General features: G+C 33.5%; 2 protein-coding genes across 2 annotated transcripts in view; both read left to right on the top strand.

Moving 5' to 3' along the window:
- The first annotated feature begins 1507 nt into the window (after nucleotides 1-1507).
- Nucleotides 1508-20436, top strand: LOC143227356 (neuroglian-like). Its single transcript, XM_076458810.1, has 5 exons — nucleotides 1508-1707; nucleotides 6019-6206; nucleotides 15080-15185; nucleotides 19494-19687; nucleotides 20327-20436. Exons 1-5 carry the CDS (start codon nucleotides 1508-1510, stop codon nucleotides 20434-20436), a joined length of 798 nt encoding a protein of 265 aa, XP_076314925.1.
- LOC143225136 (neuroglian-like) overlaps nucleotides 20327-21668 on the top strand; it is a 42578-nt gene continuing 41236 nt past the window's right edge. The window contains exon 1 of the mRNA XM_076453997.1: nucleotides 20327-20457. The gene's annotated coding sequence lies outside the window, so the exon portion shown is untranslated. The remainder of the gene's footprint in view (nucleotides 20458-21668) is intronic.

Here is a 21668-nt window from a genome sequence, read left to right as displayed (position 1 = left end):
ACGATAGGTTTCTTCTTTCTGTACATAGGTAAGAAATTGTTTTAATAAGGACAAGTGGAAAACAAACAAACCTCTCACCATCGTTCAACCAGTATTGTAAAAACACGTCCATATTTATATCACACTGTCGTTCATTGTTGTCCGAAACTTGTCCTGATCTATCAGTTATATTATCCTAATCTGACCAAACAGACGCAGTCGTGTATATTATCCCCAGTACTTCAGTAATTGTATACCAATACCTTTGTCACCGTAGCTTCTGATACTTGGCACATTCAGCGGCAAAGTTCTAACGTGTAACAGCAGTTTTGTAGTTGTAGAAAACTATGAAGTATTAAAATAAGCATTATGCTAAAATTACTCTATATGAACCAAACACAAAACTGGTTATTCTTAACTGACAAGAAACCAAAACTGAAACATACAGTTACTGTTGAATTCCTCTTGTACCTATAAACATATATGTTTCAGTAAGTTTTCACTAGTGCAATACAGCCAAGTGTAATATTCAAGTAAGTCTTCAGTAGTGCAATACAGCCAAGTGTAATACTCAAGTAAGTCTTCAGTAGTGCAATACAGTCAAGTGTAATACTCAAGTAAGTCTTCAGTAGTGCAATACAGCCAAGTGTAATACTCAAGTAAGTCTTCAGTAGTGCAATACAGTCAAGTGTAATACTCAAGTAAGTCTTCAGTAGTGCAATACAGCCAAGTGTAATATTCTCTTCAAGTAAGTCTGTCAGTAGTGCAATACAGCCAAGTGTAATACTCAAGTAAGTCTTCAGTAGTGCAAAACAGCCAAGGGTAATGTTCAAGTAAGTCTTCAGTTGTGCAATACAGCCAAGTGTAATACTCAAGTAAGTTTTCAGTAGTGCAATACAGCCAAGTAATAATACTCAAGTAAGTCTTCAGTAGTCTTCAATACAGCCAAGTGCAATACTCAAGTAAGTCTTCAGTAGTGCAAAACAGCCAAGGGTAATATTCAAGTAAGTCTTCAGTTGTGCAATACAGCCAAGTGTAATACTCAAATAAGTCTTCAGTAGTGCAACACAGCCAAGGGTAATATTGGGCTACTCTTTTACCAACGAATAGTGGAATTGACTGTCATATTAGAACTCCTCTACGGATGAAAGGGCGAGCATGTTTGGTGTGACGGGGATACGAGTCGAGTGCCATGCTGGGCTAATACACATAGAGTAGTATGATAACTTTTGGGGCAATTTTATTTTGTAGTGTCCTTGCTGCAATATTTGTTTCAAAAGGGAGGCTTGCGTATGCACTGTGTCAACATTAACGTAACAAATGCAAATTTATGTTCACAATGTTCATATTACGTACTAGTTTATATGATGTTTATGTGTTGGAAAGATATTCGCTGGAGAACATTAGTTTCGAGTATATTTTCATAGCATAGCTGGTAGAATGTGATCTTCAAAACTGAGAAAAGAATTGCTAATGCAGCTATTTTCAATTTAAAAACAGATTTTTGTCTTGCTTATAGTGCTCCAAGATGGTCCATTTATCATTATTTCTTCTTGCGATCCTCCTGGAAATCTGTAGCGCTAATGATGTCCTTTATATTCCGTCTCCTCCAACCATCGTCATTCAACCATCACAATCAGAACAGTTTTATCACGTAGCACTCACAAAAGGCGAGTCCATCATTCCAGTAATCCTGAAATGTGAAGCTGAAGGGGATCCACAGCCTCTGTAAGTGTAATTTGTTGTATCTCGATTGTTATGTTCATTATTAATAAAGTCATTTCATCGGTCACTTCTTGCTTGTAATACTAGCAATGACTTTTCTGCCGTTTAAATGTCCTGTATTATATAAGTCTTTTATTCCTGATCACCTATAGTTTTGGCCAAAATGTTTACATACTGTTCTATACTGATGTTATTGTCTGCATGTATAGAGTTTTTATTACCTAAATGCCCTAATAGTAACAGAGAAGGTAGTGTATGATCGGACAAATGTGAACCAGCAGCTATTTTGATGTGAATAAGTTGTTTTGAGCATTTGTTCATCAGAATATAAACCCGTTTTGGTATAATCTTTTATAAACATATCAACACTTTGTTCAGACAATTTCTCTGTACTTAGTGCAGAGTTAAGCCTCGTTAGTGCCAGAATAAGTTATAGGGCGTCAAATTGCCCAACTTTCCAGAAATGGTAAGAAGCAAACGGACATTACCAGAACAGTAGGGTATCCCGATTTACTGTATCCAGAATCATGAAACGTCATCGTACTACAAGAATCATTATTCCAGGAAAGTCGACTGATGGATATCGAAAACCTACTCCTGAGATGGCCTTGTTTTGATCAGGTTAACTTGTTAAAGTCAAAAAAGTCTTGCAACACTTTACGACAGGAATTACATGAACAGATTCATTCCAGAGTATTTAGAAAAAACAATGAACAAGAGATTGACCAAAAAAATTGTTACTTTGCAAGAAGAGCATTCTCCTGACCAATATTAAACAGAATCCAACGTCGCCACTGTGTTACTTGGAAAAGACAGCATAACAAGCATAAAAAGTTACAGTTAGGACATTGGCGACATGTCATCTTTTCAACCAAATCCTGTTTCCGACTTGTTAAAGCTGATGGCAGGATTCGTGTTCGTTGTTTCCCTGAATAACAGATGAGGGAAGAATGTCTTTCTCACAGGTAATGCAAAGAAGGTGTTGTAGTTTACATTTGGGTACCTATTCATAACAGTGGAAAATCTGCGCTTCATATCCAGCAGAGTAACGTCAGTGGCGCCGCCTCCTATAGGCATTACACGAAGCAGATATTTCTGCCATATACTTGCATAATGTTTGGCAATAAATCTGTGTTCTTGGATTACAACACCACTGCCCACAGTGTGTGTATTGTACCGAATTATTTTAACCAAGAGGAACGTACAAAGTTACCATGACCAGCAAAGTCTCCGGATTCTTGATGACGAGAAAGTATCCAAATTATAATCCCACTGAGCAATAAAATTGCTAACTACGACCCTAAGTCAGCTATTGTAACTGAGTTTCAGCACCTTCTATTGACAAGTTTGGATGAAATCACAATGGATGGCATCAATAACCTCATCAACAGCATGCCATGTTACCTTGCGGAGGTTACCAGAATACAAGTAGGACTAACCAAGTATTGAATGTTTAATACGGACTAAATTAAGGTTACAGATGCTATTTATATTAATTTTATGTTATATTTTATCATTATATACACTGCTGGCCAAAATCTTCAGGCCAATGAACATAAAGAAAAAATATGTATTTTGCGTTGTTAGACTCAACCACTTATTTGAGTAGACCTTAGAAAAATGAAAATAAGAAAAGAGAAAATAAAAACCTTTTTTAGCATTTAATAGGGAAAATGTGGACACTATGAACGTAGCCTAAATACTAGCTGGTCAAAAGTGAAGACCATACTGAAACGAAGCGTTAATTGGTAAAGAAGTACCGAAATTAGTTATTTGTGTTCAAGCATTAGCGTTGTCAACATCTCCCACTGACACCTCCTGTGTTACATTGGATAAAAACATGGCAAAGACTAAAAAGTTGACAGAGTTTGAACGTGGCAGAATTGTCGAGCTGCAAAAGCAAGGTCTCTCTCAATGCGCCATCGCTGGTGAGTTTGGGCATAGTAAGATTGCTGTTGCAAATTTCTTAAAAGACCCTGAGAGATACAGAACGAGAATTTCAAGTGATCGGCCCAAAAAAATTTCGCCGGCGTTGAGCAGGGGGATTCGACGGGTTGTCCGGTAAGACACCAGCTGATCGTCAAACCAAATTGAGGCCCTTTCAGACGCAGAATGCAGCTCAAGAACAATCAAACGGCATCTACTAGAGAAAGGCTTTAAAAACGGTGAATGTCTTCAAAGGCCACGTCTCCTTCACACCATAAAACAGCTCGGTTAAACTTTGCTGAAAAGCACCAAACGTGGAACGTAGAAAAGTGGACGAAGAGTTTGTTTTCTGATGAGAAAAAAATGTAACATGAATGGTCCAGTTGGCTTCCAACGTTACTGGCATGATAAGGATATCCCATTGGAGACATTTTCTACACGACACAGCAGAGAAGGTTCCATCATGATCTGGGATGCTTTCTCCTTCCATGGAACAATGGAGCTTCAGGTTATACTGGGGCGTCAAACAGCAGCTGGCTACATTGGCATGTTGGAGAGAGCATCCTTGTGTGGAAATGACTGGATCTTTCACCAGGACAACGCTGCAATCCACAATGCCCGCAGGACAAAGGACTTTTTCATGGCGAATAGCGTGATTCTTTTGGACCATCCAGCGTGTTCGCCCGAACTGAACCCTATTGAAAATGTTTGGAGGTGGATGGCAAGGGAAGTCTATAGAAATAGACGTCAATTCCAAACAGTGCATGATCTTCGTGAAGCTATCTTCACCACTTGGAATAACATTCCAGCTAGCCTTCTGCAAACGCTTATATCGACCATGTCAAAGCGAATGTTTGAAGTTATTCGCATTGATGGCCGTGCAACTCACTACTGAGACCTCTTGTTGGGTATTTCCTATCCTGTTTAGGACTTCTTTTTGGTATGGTCTTAAACTTTTGACCAGCTAGTATTTAGGCTAATTTCATAGTGTTCACATTTTTCCTATTAAATGCTAAAAACGTTTTCTACTTTTATGTTCCCTTTTCTTATTTCTATTTTTCTTATTTGAGTAGAGCTTCGAAAATAAGTGGTTGAGTCTGACAACGCAAAATGCATATTTTTTTCTTTATGTTCAGTGGCCTTAAGGTTTTGGCCAGCAGTGTTTGTTTTGTTGTGATAGATGAATTACACATCTTTATACAGATGTCTAATAAAACTGTGTTTTCTCAGTTTAATAGAACTAAGTATTCTATGTTAATAACAATGATCTCATTTGTTATAAAATATGCAAACACTTTGGCCAAAACTTTACATTTGTGGCTCCGTTTCTCTTCCACGATGCAGAACTTAGACAGGTACTTTTCGTGAACTAACTTTAGTTTTGATATTTAACTCGCGTTTTTTTTTTATTCATGCTCTAGTATAAACGTAGCTAAGAGATGCAAGTGCGATTTAAGTAGTTTAATAAGTTATAACTTTGGAGCAAGGTTAATTGCGTTCGCTAAGCTTGAATTACTATGTGTCTGTTGTGGTAATAAAAGGTGTTTTAGTAGTGCAGCAGTAGACGGGGGGGATAATCCTGATATTTCCTCCGTTTAGACAAAATAAAATAGAAGAAAGAGAGAACAAAGTAAGTTATTCTCGAAAACAAACTTTACTTATGTTGCATACATATATATTACGTGTTCAGTTTATATTGTGTGTTAATATTTTAAAAACTTGTTTACAAATCCAGAAAGAGAAAAGTTCATTTTTCCAGAAAGAGAAAATATTTTATTTACTTTTGAAACAAAGTGCTTGGAACAACAACTTGTGTGTGTGTGAGGCGGATGGGGTCTAGGTATTTTGCTTATGGCCTTGTTCTGTAGGATGAGTATAATAGGTTTGATTTGTAGGCCGAATCCTGTTACTTCTGGCCAAATATCTTGGGTAAGTACACAAGGAGTCCACTGTTTTGGGGAATGAAACTAAGGATGTCAATTATAAAACCTATCCAGTGTTGACACCATCACTGTCGGTTTGTGCTACATCTGTGACAATGTTATTGGATATTTCAGTGTTTGACGTCTCCCTTGGCATCATCCTTCCGCTATCTCAATGGTATCCTTCCGCTAAGGAAAGGTTGTTGATTGTGATAACAGACCCGAATCTTAACCAAACTACATAACCAATGGTGAGATTAGAGAAATGTGATGCTCAGTCACAATGAAAGTGGTTTTCAAGATTTTCTAATAAACTTGTTAATTAAAAGATATTTGAAATTCTTTATAAAAAATATTTAGCGTTTGTGTCTTTCCAAGCATACTCTTATTTTAGACAAAGTTTACTAATCACCTCAACACTTCAAATGCTTTTTTTCTAAAAAAAAACAAAAAAAACCACCACTAGGTACTATTGGACAAAAAATGGAAAACGCTTTGACCTTGACCTCGTAGGAGAAAGAGTGACCCAGCTTAAAGGAGTAGGCACACTGAACTTCTCCCATCCTCAAGCTTCAGATGAAGGAAGGTACCAATGTTTTGCAAAGAATCCATATGGTGTATCGTTATCTAACAGTGTTTTCCTTAGGAAATCAGGTAAGACACGAACAAAAAAATGTAATCTTGATTAAAATGAAACTTACGGTCGCAAAAATGCTTAAAAACATACATTTCCAGCTTAAACATGTACTAAATTCATATACTCCGAGGGTCGCTGGTTCGAATGTCCATCACACCAAACATGCTCGCTCTTTCAGCTGTGGGGGCGTTATAATGTGGCAGTCACTTCAGTTATTCGTTTGTAAGAGAGTAGCCTAAGAGTTGGCGGTGGGTGGTGATGACTAGCTGCCTTCTCTTTAGTCTTATATTGCTAAATTAGGGACGACTAGTGCATACAACCCTCGTGTAGCTTTGCATGAATTTCAAAAATAAACTAAATAAATTCACAATTTTGTGATGAAAACATAATCCCTGTTAAATTTACTTTTATGTATATCATGTTAAGTTTTTGTGATAATTTATTATTTTTGTGAGAGCTTGCGCATGTTAATCAAATATATTTATTTTGCCACCATTATCATCTTATCACTGCTATTTCCCTGGTAAGTTGTTTTTCATTTATTTATTGTTGTTGTTCGTAATTTTTATTTATTTTGACCATTATAATTGTTTCCTTCTATGAGGTTAGTTATCCTAGGCTTAATTATATTACAACTATTATTTTTTCACTCTTAGTTATTATCAAATTCAAATATGTATAAAAATAAAGGTGGTTTCACGTCAAGATTATGTACCTAGTAGAAATATTAATTATAAAAGGAATTTGACACTACTGTCCATACAAACGTAGATTGTTAAGGAGCCATGGTACTCAATATATATATATATATGTTTTATGCTTGGATTAAAACAAACCGTGGTCTATAAATTCTACTGTGAAGCTGGGAAGTGCAGTATCTGTAATGTAACCAGGAGTTTATTTCAAACGCCACGTCTAGAGGTCGCGACTTTTTTGGAAAGAAAACGTTTAGAAATGAGGAAGAAGATATATATGAAGGCTCTTAGAATTCGCATTATACGCTATGACTGTCATGTTTTAACATTGGATCTAAATATATTTTCAACTGTACAATAGCCGTCGTTTTTCATTAAGGGGCTTGGTTGTGCGGGCAATATAGAGGGATAAACTCACTACGAAGATGATGTAGCGACGTGAACTTGCACGTGATAGTACTTCAAGATTTCCACACAGCCTTATAATTCAAGGACAATCAGTTGTCGAGTGTATACGTATATTTAGTAATACGGCGGGACTTCTGGCTTCGGAAAGGATTATAGAAATGCATATTATGTGTATAGAATAAAAGTCATTTTACCTTTTATATGACTGTGTTTGTTATTTTACTGGTACACACAATTAGTTTTGTATTATTTAGTGTACGTCGTTATTAGCACTAAAATTTACAGAAAGTAAGCAAAGCAGAAATAAAAAAGTGCTACAAATGTCAGATTTCTCGTTAATAACAGAATTTGTAAATGTCAGCGTCACAGTTTTAAAAAACGTTAGGCATCCGTATGTCACCTCCAAGCTTTTCACGTAGATTTACACGCCGTCCAGTAAATATTTTACCTGCAATAGGAATATGGTCAGACATCAATAATCTAAAATTGATTAAATTTATTGAGTATTCATAATGTCGTATAATAACATGTCGAGTACGACGAAGCTTTACGTAGAAATTTAGTTGCAGCCTGTACGTGAAGGGTACGTTGTCCGAATTTATAAAATAATACTGTAGTTTCTAAGTGATACTTACGTCATATATTTTAAATTAAAAACATATAGCATGTTACATATTTTATAGGGAAAAATCGAATCATATACATATTACAAATATTTAATAAATAATATCAAAATCGGGAAATACGACGTTTAAGTTTTGTAGTACATTTTGTTTGTTTTTTGTTGTTTTTGGAATTTCGCACAAAGCCACTCGAGGGCTATCTGTGCTAGCCGTCCCTAATTTAGCAGTGTGAGACTAGAGGGTAGGCAGCTAGTCATCACCACCCACCGCCAACTCTTGGGCTACTCTATTACCAACGAATAGTGGGATTGACCGTCACATTATAACGCCCCCACGGCTGGGAGGGCGAGCATGTTTAGAGCGACGCGGGCGCGAACCCGCGACCTTCGGATTACGAGTCGCACGCCTTACGCGCTCGGCCATGCCAGGCCATGCCAGTACATTTTGTAATAAATAAAAAGTTATAGTTAAACTAAAAGTAACGCTAGTTTCGTATTCAAACAGGTAGTTAGTATATTAATCTCTTCAAAGTAAGCCTGTCGTTTTAAAAATATATATGCACACATACATTTAAAAAATTAAAACTGTGTTAATTTTTCCTTGTTAAAGTAATGTAAAAATTTCTTGTTCATGTGTAAAGGTTTTGTTTGGTTATTGTTGTTGTCTTCAATGCTCGTAATTAATAAGGACTTATAACGGTATAAATTTGTTATTTGATAGATTATTTAGGCAGAGTATTCATGATGAAACTTTGTAAAATGGACGGCAACTGCCTGTTGTGGAGACACAAGTGTAGAGGACTTCAAGGCTTGAAAACGAAAGGCGGAAGACTTTCGAAACGTCGTTCTCTACACTTGTGTCTCCACAACAGGTAGTCGCCGTCCATTCTACAAAGTTTCATCGGTATAAATCTGTTTTCAATACGCATTATGGACGCAACACAGAAAGTACATTGTGTGGCTTTGTGCTTACAATAAAGAAACAAAACTGATATAAACGTCACGAATAATAAATAATGTTAAGTTCTTTATTATTATCCAAAATAAAGCAAAATATTGTTTATTTGCAATAAAGGAGAACATAGACACTGACAAAAAATAATAATAAAACATTTACAATGTCGTTCATCAGAAATATAATTATGCTCGTTATCCATAGCACACTTGCATTCTCAAAAATATAAAACAAATAAAAATTGAGAATGTAAATATATATTTCAAACAAAGTATTCTTTCTTCCAGAATTAAACTTTTTTCCAAAAGAAAAAATAAAAAAGATAGAGGTCAAGGAAGGATTGCCTCTCAGTTTAAATTGTTATCCGCCCAAAGGGCACCCGCAACCATATGTGTTCTGGATGATCCAGCCCAACAGCGGTGAGCCTCGTAATATCAACAGGTAGTCATTATAACACTGTATTAGTTTGTTTTCTTGTCGCATATAATGATGAAGTTTTCACTTAAAACCTTTTTAAATCACTTTTTTATCACGTCACGTGTTACCATTTATCAATACAACATATTTCTTTCATTTCTATGAATAAAAACCCTATAACCCGAGCGCTTTCGAGAGGTGGGCCTTTCTTATTCAGGAGCAAACTGGGATTAAGATTCCCATTTTGCCCCTGAAGAAAAAAGGCCCACCTTTCGAAAGCACTCGGGTTATAGGATTTTATTTATTTATGTCGAGACTTCCTGAACCTTTGTGTTTTTCTAACGTCATGAAATTTTCACTCCTGTTTTAGATATGTTTGTAACATCTGTTAATTCTGTTGTTAAATATATTATAGGAATATTGTTAAGACATAAAACATTTTTACTTAAGAGTTAGGTCTACTTGCGACTGCAACATGTGTGTGTATATTGGAATATCCATCTGGATATATTGTTATGTTAGTCAATATGATTCCTAGGTGTCCTGCGTTCGAAACCTGTAATCCTCATTAACCACGCAAATGCTTTACCAGTTAAAGATAAAAGAAAAGAAAAAAGTTAAAATATATTATCATTTATAACGTTATGATCTATTGTTACAGCATGGTATCTTTTTTTTCCAAAATATTTTTGTAACTCAAAGTCAATTGTAATTGTATTTGTGTATGGACACATATTAGCATATTTACACAAGTAACAAAGTAACAATACTTATTCATGTAAATTGACTGTTATAAGATATTGGGTGAAGAGAGTTTTAAAAGTTTTAATTGTTTAATTTCATTTCCATAGGGCATAGGGATCCGATTTATCATCTGTGTTATCCCATATTCTAATACCATTTTACTCCAAACCTTTTTTACCAATATCTAACCCTGATCTCCAAAATACTCATTCAGTCGCTTCTTAAATTTTTCATTGTTACAACCACTACAACGTCTAAGACAGTGTATTCCACCTTATAAGAAAAGTAGCGTTGTTTTGACTATCTGAATCTTATACATCTTCAAAGTGTATCTTCTAGTTTTACTAAGTACAAAGTTTTTGTACGAAATTGTCAGTTAAACTTATGAATTCCAAACTTTTAATGATCTTAAAATCCACAATAACGTTCTCCCTAACCATTCTTGTATCCAACAAATATGTGTAAAAATATTTTAACTTCCCTTCATAGTATAACCATTTAAACCCTGAAATGATCCTGGTTGTTTTTCTTTTAAGCCCCTCCAATGGTCAAATATATTTTATTAATTTAAATATAATGGCCAAACCATTCACGCGAGGCCGAACCTTTATATCACACAGTGAACCGACGACTTCATTTGACTCTTACTCGACATTACTATGTATATAATGTAATATTCAATTTTCTTTATTCAAGCTATATATTATTTTGAAAGATTTGATGATTTGGATATAGCTATGTTCACATTTTATTATTAACTAACATCACTCAGAGTTTTCCCAATTATTATGTTAACTAATACACATAACTTTAATTTTTTGAAGAGTAAAATGTATATGGCAGCTGTTTATCGAAATCTCTCTGTAAAACTACATCTTCTTTGATATAATTTGAAACACTTATTACTTTATTTTATTCTTTTTACTTGATCAATTTACTACTTATTACATTATCAACTTAATGTAAATCTCAGCATAATACTCTTTTTTTTTAATAGAACAAATTAATATACATTTTATATATTATTTAAAACTTATTAATGTTCAAAACCAATACAATAATATTTTTAAATTGTAATTTTCTAATAAAAAACGATAATTTCGGTTTTCTTACCAATATCTTTTTTTGGTTAGTCACGTGCTAAATTTTATTGTAGACTCCGAAACATATTATATTAGTGAGATAATAAGTAATAAGGATATTATAAGAGCAAGGAAGTTGTAGAATAATTTATATAGTGTTTACTGTAACCTTGGGCAACTGTTTTCTTCGTATTGTTTTAATGTTGTAATTTGTTTATTTGTTAGAGGGCACATAACGTTAAAATCGAGGCGTAGGGAACACGAAGATTGTTTGTGACTGAAAGCTTTATACACGTAGGTTTATCATGAATGACTAAGATCGGATATTTTTTCAGAAAATTTTTAATGCTGAAACCATTATTGATATGGAATGTACATATTTTCTGATGCGCGACTTTTTTTACTTGAGCGTGGTGTACATATTTTTTCAGTGGGCCGGGAGCTGCAGCTCCCATCTTAATCTGGCCCTGGGGTTTACAAAACATCTAAAACAAAGAAAGTTACAGGTATAAATACGACTGAGCCAGTAATTTTTCAGTTAGTAAAGCGTTAGTGAAAAGTGAAGTATTCAGAACAATGATATTTATGATGTTTATTCTGTTAATCGATCGATTAACCGTGAGAGTGTTCAAGCAAGTTTATGAGTATGTTATTCGTAGTACAATTATCGAGTCAATTTCAATTGAAAGAGAAAACGTTATTAATGGGCTTGGGCTCAAAAATAATATTGTAGGCAGGTGATAGAATTAATAGCCAGAAGCAAACGTTACAGAAGAAATAAACTCATTTGTTATCGTTACGCATACTATATTCTTCTGGTCTGAACTTCGCATTATTTTCGTCAAATAATTCTCTCATCGGAAAACAGAGTTACATCAATATATTAAAAATTGCTGAACAATAATTTGTTGTTTTCGGCTCTTCTGGAGTAGCTGCTTGTATCATGGAGATTTGTTACAACTTGTGTTGTAATTTATTTTGTGTTTATCAAATACTTGTTGATTATATACATTACACTAGTACTTCCTGTTTGACTTAATTTTGATTAGGATAAAAGAAAAAATACAATAATCTTTCTACCTATAATATTATTATTATAATAAATAAGTTTACTCAACTTGTCAGTTGTTATGGTTTTATTCAGACTAATTTGCCTGAGAATTAAACGTCAAAGTGATCTACCCACTGTTGTTTTTCTAATTAAGTTTTCTGTTTTGTGTTTTTTTTTAGACAAGGGGCCATATCTCTACTATTTTATTTTATTAAGATGCATTTATTTAACTTCGTTCAATATACGTTTTAACTATATAGGTTTACGTATGGCTTAAATCTGTGTGTTAACGTCATTGACTTTGTGTATAAAACCAAAGCGTACATCACTGTGTTTATTTTCTTTAAATTTCGAAACATGACATTCAAATAATCTTCTGGCCGATTTGGAATGTAAACTGAAAAATATCTAGTTTTCGAAAACAGCGTGTTCGAACTTTATCCATTAATTTCGCTTCATAGTGACCTCAGCATATGACAGAGGTTTATGTTACAGATCACCGGCAGAAAGAACGTTTTGTTTATTAACTAAATAATAATCTGACTGTTATATTAACACGCAACGAACGTTAATAATAAACGCGCAGTCTTTCATTCCGACCCCATTTCCATCATTGCTGTTATCTGCTGACTAATCATCAAAAGTTGATCCTAGCTAAGTAAAATTGTGACAAGATATTTCAGAATAGAGGCGTCGCGATCCGTTGACACACGGGTCCGTGCCCCAAATCCTAAATTGGTGTCTTAAAAAATCAGAATGGAAAACTATGATCGATATCATACTAAAATGCCGAAAATTCCCGGACCCATAGGCGCCGAGCTTCGAATCTTTTTAGAAGCTAACGAGGCCTCCGTTTCAGAACAACTTACATTAGCTAAAACTTAAAGGTTAATCAACTAAACGTAATATGAAAGGCGAAGAATTAAAAAATTACTATGTATGATTCTGAAAATGTTTAGCTCGTATGTTATTAACTTCTGTAAGAATTTAGAAAGTTACGAGTCATTGTATGTGAATTACAACTATGTGAAGATATTTTTGAGTAATTTGTAGCCCGTGTCATATTTTGTTGATAAATAAAATAGTTTTCTGTAAGTACTTGTTTGTTTAACGATGGTGCAGTAACTTTTTTTTTTTTTTTTTGCATACTGTGCCAACTTTAAAAACCTGGTTTGTTTATTGTTGTTGTTTCCTTTACGATATATAAAGAGTAGTATACATAAATATACAGTTATAAAATGAAAATTAATTATATATATGAAAAAAATGATATATATATATATATATCACTAAAGTTAAGTGTAGCTTTAAGGTCAGGGTCATACACACACACGTATATATAGTGAAAGTGGTCAAATTCAAAGGAAAGTTAAAGTTTAGTTTTGTAGTGTGGATGAATGTCGTTTGTAGACGGCGGAAAATGTGAGTTATTAACCGGTTTCGATTTCAGTGAGTCGACATTTTTATACACTCCGATAACAATGTATACTGTATCTTGGTCGTTTAAAAGAGCTATGTGGGAAGGAGTTAATAATTTGATTTAATTAACTAATATTACGGCACCATCAAAACGATTTTTTTTTTTATTTTGAAACCTAATAAACTAAACATTTTCTTTGTAATTTTAAACATTCAAGTTTTTTGGACCGTCGACCTTTGAAAATTATTATTGTTCGGGTTGTTTTATGGCACTGTTGTTTATGTGCATGTGTTTGTTAGGAGTTAGCTTAAAGTTAAGGTTTAGTAATGAATTAATTAAAGCTAACTCATCCAATTTTCCAAAGCTGTGTTGTTTAAATTTCATCAAACTTTTCAACAGTTCACGAGTGACTTTAGATCCTGAGGGAGGCTTGCACTTTTCCTATGTTACCTTGGCGGACAGCTTCAATGACGCCGTTTACTCCTGTTTTGTGTCATCATTATTTCGGAATGAACTGAAAACGGGAAATAAAAGAAAACTAATTGTCATTCCAAGAGAAAGTAAGCTCTTCTGGTTTTACGAATATTACCTAAAGTTCATATTTATATACTAAATCTTGAAAATGAAATGCATCATATGAACTATCCACTTATTGTTCATATATTAACAGTAACAGTAGAACTCAGTTTATATTAACTTGATATCACATATTTCTTATTGGTCCTCACAAGCTACAAGTTTTCCCCCAGTGGCGCACCTCTAGAAACCGGGGTTCGATACCCGTGGTGAGCAGAGCACAGAGAGCCTTTTGTGTAGCTTTGTGCCTAATTACAAGTAAGCAATCAATAAACAAAAGAAGAATAGCGTTTCAGCCACACGCACTGCTGGCGATGCTAAAGTTCATTAGATGATCTAGGTTTACAGTTTCATTGCGATGTAATATCTTCACGTAATCCAAGCGTCAGGAGATAATGCTTTGCCAGTCTAGAATTTTTACACCGTAACATTTGTCATATAAATGTCTGGTATAAATAGAATTTAGACTGAGACTTTGTGTGGCGTGAAAGTAGCTAAGTGATACGGATCATTTACAGCAGCGAACCACACGGTTGAAATGCAGCCGTATATTATTTTCATTGAAAACCTTTACAGGGCTAGTAAATATTTAATATTAGCAGGTCTTACTGTGGTATAACATAAGTTTATAACTTATAAACTTCACCAACCTAAGTGTTATATATTTAAAGTCTAAATTCAGCTATTGTTTACTGAATGTTTGAAGTGAACTACAGCCTTCAATATATTTATTAAACCTTCCAGTTTCATACTGAACATGATAACCACGCATATCACTTGAAAACCATGACAATATTCTAATAGAAAATCTATTTTTGTACACATAAATGTCTGTAACTTTACATTATCTGCCTTAGAAAAACAAAACACAATTTTCTGAAATAATTAATAGAAGTTGTCTATTAAATGTTTTTATTCAGTTGGGGAACCTGTTACTCAACAACCAGTGAGACAGTATGTTTCACCAGCTAATAAACTTATCCTCAGAGGAGATGACTTACAATTGGCATGTATCTATGGTGGCATGTAAGTTTTACAATTTAAGGTTCTCATTCAATAAAATGAAACTTGGTTGTACATTTTTTTATCTCTTTGTAATTATAACTCAAAACTTATAAAGCTCCCACCCCATACCTTATTCCAAACTACAAAAAAAAGTGAAATGCTAAACTTATCTGTTTCAGACCTTATTTAAAAGTTTCTTAGTAAAGTTGGATTTCTAGACTGCAATGACTTGGTACCATATGTACTGTGGGATACATAAATGTATTTGTTATGTATTATAGATGATTTATTTGAAGTATATTATTATTTGATTATGCTTACAATATAATAATTACACAGTTGTATGATTTTGTTGTGGTTAATCACCTTTTCATAGTTATTGTTTCCTTTTTGGTGTTAGAAAAGCATCTGTGATTCCACACAATTTTTTTTAACTGTCTCCAGTGCCTTCCTCTGGTCCTTCTGGGCTTCCATGACACAGGGTCATAATCCATAAATTCAAATGGAAGTTCGAGGCGCCTAAAGAAGTATGTTGTGCTATTTGTGATGAAATCCTCAAATGACATGTCGTCAGATTTCCTGATACCTAGCTGGATGAATTTTGGGAGTTCAACCATGCTTTCCTTCTCATTCAACACCTTTACCATTGTTAATTTTGTCCCTGTTGATACAACTCAGTCAAAGAATGTCATACCATTGAGTTTCTCATTGAGATACCTTAGATATTCAACAAAATTTTGAGAGGCTAATTTTTAAAATAATATAATTCACTTTCTTATACATAGTAAAACACTGTAGAAAGTTAAGATCATTGAAAAGAACACAAATGGCATCCTGACCAGTGAGCCATACTCTGAAATATATTAAAACAACAAAGATACTGATTTCTTAGAATCCTCTTTCCTTGTAGCCAGTGAGCTTAAACTGTCCTATAAACATCCAGATCTTGATCTTGATAGCATGTAATGCCATGGCCATTCATCATACGTGATGCAGTGTTCTAGATGTTATAAACTGCTTTCCACAAGGAATGATGCTGTAAAGAATGGTTATGGCTTGTTCAAGATCTTGATAATTGTCTCCAAGTTGGTTGACCTGAAGTTGTCTTGAAGAAAACTTAAGGGTGCAGTCTTTAACTCCCTCTGTGGCTTCTGCTACTTCATCATTGTCAGGTGCAGTTTCATAACTGTATTAAGATTGTTGGAATTGGTTGAAAATTGCAATATCTTGACCAAAGGTAATCACATACAGTCTTTAAAAATACATCTCAGGATAATTTTTAGGTATGATGCTAGCACATCAAATATAGAAAACTGTTTAATCTTTATTCTACCAGCATACATGCTCAATTTCTAACACCAGTGTTGTTTGCTATTGTGTCAAAGCAAACTACTTTTACACAATGAGTAACTCTTCACTCTTTCAGCAAATGTACCACAGCAGAAGCTTAAGCCTCTCCAGTGATAGAAATCAACTTGGAGTTGGTTTACTCCTTTTCCAGACAGGATCACTAGTAGATGATCCACTTCTTCTTTCCCTGTGAGATCATTAAGGAACTTGCTATCTCAGTGAGCTGCAAGTAAGATTGTTAGCTGGAACTGTTTGTCAAAAAAAATAGAGAAAACCATTAACAATTTATCCATCCAAAGAATTCAACACTGGTTGCATAAATGGTTAATGGTTAGCTCCTGCACATTATGACCAAAGCTATGTCAGAAAAGGCAAATGTTGCCTTTCTGTCACTCAACTTAATGCTGTTCATAGCTACTTCAAAATCAGGAGAGATAGGATTTCTTCTTGCCCTCATTTTAGGCTTAGAATGTGAGGGTTCTCCAATTGCTTCTTTGTCACATCCTTTGAGCTTTCATAAACTATTGTCTTTAATGTTTTGTGATTGTAGAAAAGACACATAGCACATGCCTGTTTGAAAGTAATCTGTTTCCTGTTAGTTGAGTTTCTTCTAAGTTAAGTAATTAAGATATAGTTTTACTTTATGTTACAAGTTTCCATTTGCAATAATATGCTGATATAGGGTCAGCTGAAATGATACTGAAGAATCATCATAAGTACTCATGTATCTTCACAGAAATTTTGGAAAGTAATGTTTTATCATACAGAATATTCCAGAATTAGAAAGTGACAGCATAGTTTATTTATATGTGGAATTTATTGAACAATCTGAATAATATGGAATAATCTGAAATTTCCAGAATATACTAGAGCATTCTAGAATAATTTATAACCTTCCAGAATTGTACAGAATTTGTAGATGTAATGCATATTATCATGAAAATCCCCTAAATGTTATTCGATATCAGTAAAACGTTATGTGAGTTACTTATTAGTATATTGGTAAAAAACAAAGGGGTGAGAGTATTGTAACTACTGCAGATAGACTATCCAAATGAGAGTTACAAGATGTACCATTTTTATAATTATCTTAAATTTGATGATGTTTTCATAATTTGTTATACCCTTCTCATTACATTGTGATTGTTTGAGTTTAGGGAAATGCAAATAGGCATGATAAAGCATTCTTAATCCTATAAGTAAATTGTAAGAGTATCATGAGTTGCTAATTAATAAACAAACAATGTAAAACCTATTAACTTTAATACAATTTACAGGCTATTTATTAAAATATTGTTTTTTGATAACCATAGGAAAAAGCATACAGGCTTTGAAACATGTATTATCTTCTTTAAAGGTAACTGTAGAATTATCTCATATTGAATTAAATGTAACTCAATTTCAACTTTTTTATCCTAATTTTGAATGGTGTAAGTCAGCTTGAATTGTCTTTAAATAAATAAAACGGATATTGAAACATGATGATGCAAGATTGTAAGAATAGAAAAATCAACATATTTATCTCCTGATAATAAGGAGAGTGTGGACCAATATACTTATCTCCTGATAATAAGGAGTGTGTGGACCAACATACTTATCTCCTGATAATAAGGAGAGTGTGGACCAACATACTTATCTCCTTATAATAAGGAGAGTGTGGACCAATATACTTATCTCCTGATAATAAGGAGAGTGTGGACCAACATACTTATCTCCTGATAATAAGGAGAGTGTGAACCAATATACTTATCTCCTGATAATAAGGAGAGTGTGGACCAATATACTTATCTCCTGATAATAAGGAGTGTGTGGACCAACATACTTATTTCCTGATAATAAGGAGTGTGTGGACCAACATACTTATCTCCTGATAATAAGGAGTGTGTGGACCAACATACTTATTTCCTGATAATAAGGAGAGTGTGGACCAACATACTTATCTCCTGATAATAAGGAGAGTGTGGACCAACATACTTATCTCCTGTTAATAAGGAGAGTGTGGACCAATATACTTATCTCCTGATAATAAGGAGAGTGTGGTTATCTTTCAGTGTACTGAGTTAGGATTATCAGGTGACTTTTCTGTTATTTAACTTTTATTTTTTTATTCTAAGGGGCCTCTTTATCAAACTTATTTCAGAATGATATGTTTATCAATGCACCTGGTATTCACACAGTACTTAGCATTTTCAAACTTCAAATTTGGTGTTTGCTGAATTTTCCAAAAATGATGTACAGTTTTTTTCTGTGTTAACACATAATCTTTTTAACATAGTTCATTCAACCATTTTAACTAAAAGAAATTTCAGAAGAACAACTGTATATATGCTTGTATAACTAATAAACTTACAGTGTTAATAGCTTAAATATTACAGACAAAATTGCTTAACATATGGTTTTAGTGAATTTTAAACTCTAAATACCATTTCAGTAAATGCCTTTGTCTTTTTAGATCTTCAGTCTAAAGATAAATGCAGCTTAAGTCACAAGGGGAATGATATGTTTAAATAGAGAGTTGCAATATTGAGTATTTAAATTTGCCTCAGAAACAAGTGTTACATTTTGATATATTCATTATATCTGTTTCCTTACTTTGCCCTTTTTCTAAATGATTGCTGAGAAGGAAATATGTTAAACATGTTTTTATATAAAGGATTAGTAGCCTTTTTTGTATAACCATATGTGCATGATACAAAATTTTATTTCAGCTTATCTTTATACTTTCCTTGTAAAACATATCAGTAACAAAATGTTTATTAAGAAACATTAGCATTTATATGCCACTTATCTGTTTGCCACAGTACAGCATCAACATGTTAAATTAACTGAAGTTAAGCATATTTTTTTATAATAAATGAAAACATTTTATTTGTATTTAAACTAGGGATTTTGTTTTTTCTTAAATGACATTCTTTAATTGTATATAATGCAGTTTTCGTGAACTAACACATAAATGTGTTTTTCATCTTAATTATTTAGGCCTATTCCCACAGTGAAGTGGTATTTCACCAAAAAAGGACCCCTACCCAGTGAAAGACTTGGTACACCTATCAAGATTGGTAAAATATTAAAGATTACAAATATTAGCAGTGACAATGAAGGCATCTACCAGTGCATTGCTAATAATGGAGTTGGAAGTGAACAGAAATATTCAGTAACAGTTATAGTAGAATGTATGTTTAATATTCATACGTTTTTGTTTGTTGTTGTTTTTTTTCATCTGGGTGTCAAATATACATGTGATTATTTGGTTAATATCAAGTTAACCAACCACCAAGAAATATAAGTATGCTACTAAATAAATATTACTTATTCTTTCTGTGTATAAATTTAAAAACTGAAATTTTTTTAAATAAAAAAGGCAAAAAATTATAATCTTTGAAATATAAAAAAAAATTTTCTTTAGTTCTCATAATGTAAAAAATTGTGACATGGTTGAGAATGAAGCATGAAAATTCAGTGATAAATGAACTCAACTTATCCAGTTACACTTCAAACTGAAAAAACTTGTGTCATAAAGAATTCGTTTCTATGTGCCTTATATGAGTGAATTATCTCTGGCTTTTACCCTGAACATATCTTGACGTGACACGTTTTTAAAAATCAAGCTGAAAAATTATAAACTTTAAACACATATTGTAAAGAAATGTACTGGTTAAAAGTTTCAATCTGTGAAATTCTTTACTTTGTGCTTGTTGGAGATCATATTACGAGTCATAAACATAAACATCTATCTAATGATGTGAGCATTTTACATAAATGTAAATTGTGTATTCACATAGAAAATAGAATATCAATATATTTTATCATAGCATTACCCTATTGGAATGTATCACCAACCAACACACAGGCTGCTGAAGATGAAAACGTTAGGTTTGAATGTTCAGCTAGTGGAATACCTCCTCAAAACTTCACTGGTTGATAAATGGAGAAGCTATAGAAGGTAAAATACTTCCTACTGTTAAAGTATGAAAATCTAATGATGGTGTGAGGTCTGAATAATAGACTGAACTTATAGATTACCTGAAAAGGAGGTAAAGTTCAGTAACATAAGACCAAACTGTGATTGTAAGTTTTGTGTTAGGAAATATAAAAAGTCAGAACTTACATGTTTCTATTTTAGTTTCAAATGGATTGTCCATTATATAAAGGAATTAATGTGTTATGTTAAAACAATTTTGAATTTGTAAATCAGCAAGACATATGACAACCACAACCATTATAATAAGGTACTGTTGAAATGGAATGTGTCAGAACTACATTTTGACATAGTTTGACATTTTGTTATGCTAACAAAATGTATTGCTTTTGTGAAGATATGCAACAACCTTTTGTGATGTAAAATATTCATACACTCAGATTGCAAAGATGCATTCAAATTAGGAATTTGGAATTTCCAAGATGGGGATATTCCTTATGCTTAATGGCATTGGAAAACAAAGGAATATAGGTCAACTTGGGACACCAGAACCATTTGGAAAGAGATGTACGAGATGTATCCCAGCAAAGGTAGGCAAACTGCAACATTTTGTAACAAGTGAGAAATCATGAACAGAAATGTCAGTGGTAAAAGCTATCTATTTATCCCAGGCAGCAGTATACAACATAATCTAGAAGGATCTCGATCTGGAAAGAATGCCAACAGGTTATGAGCAGAGACTTATAGCTACACTTCCTCTTCAACCATTGCATACCTCTAACAGTTTGAGAATGGCATAGGGAGTTATGTTACTTTTATAAAGACATGCAAGTCAAGTTGCTGGATGCTGCCCCTATCTATTTCTGATCAGAGTGTCATCCTAATAAACTTATAGAAAGCTGCTGACAGGAGGAGTGTGTTTGAAACATGACAGCTTCACAGTGGAAACTATGCTGTGAAGTTATTTTCAATAATACATGGTCATGAGATACATAGAGCATAATCTAGCATAATATTTTGGAATAAAATCACATGAGAGGCTTCAGAAAGTGATGTTCCCAGAGTAACAGACACTTAGAGACAAGAAATCAATGACAAATAACTTTTTTGACATTACTGAAGCATTCTTCGAAATAACGTATATATTTTGAGATGACAAAATTAGTAGTAAAATTATCTTGGAATACAATCACACAAGAAACCCCAAAGTCATTTTAACATAACGTACTTACCTT

This window comes from Tachypleus tridentatus, chromosome 9 (genome assembly GCF_004210375.1).
Source record: "Tachypleus tridentatus isolate NWPU-2018 chromosome 9, ASM421037v1, whole genome shotgun sequence".
Taxonomy (NCBI): domain Eukaryota; kingdom Metazoa; phylum Arthropoda; class Merostomata; order Xiphosura; family Limulidae; genus Tachypleus; species Tachypleus tridentatus.
This window is presented reverse-complemented; position numbering and strand designations above follow the sequence as displayed.

Bases quoted from the DNA above. Each gene is read 5' to 3' on its own strand.
- LOC143227356 (XM_076458810.1), top strand. From the start codon at position 1,508: ATGGTCCATTTATCATTATTTCTTCTTGCGATCCTCCTGGAAATCTGT. The intron at 1,708-6,018 runs GTAAGTGTAATT...AACCACCACTAG, and splicing joins GAAGGGGATCCACAGCCTCT to GTACTATTGGACAAAAAATG. The intron at 6,207-15,079 runs GTAAGACACGAA...GTTTTTATTCAG, and splicing joins TGTTTTCCTTAGGAAATCAG to TTGGGGAACCTGTTACTCAA.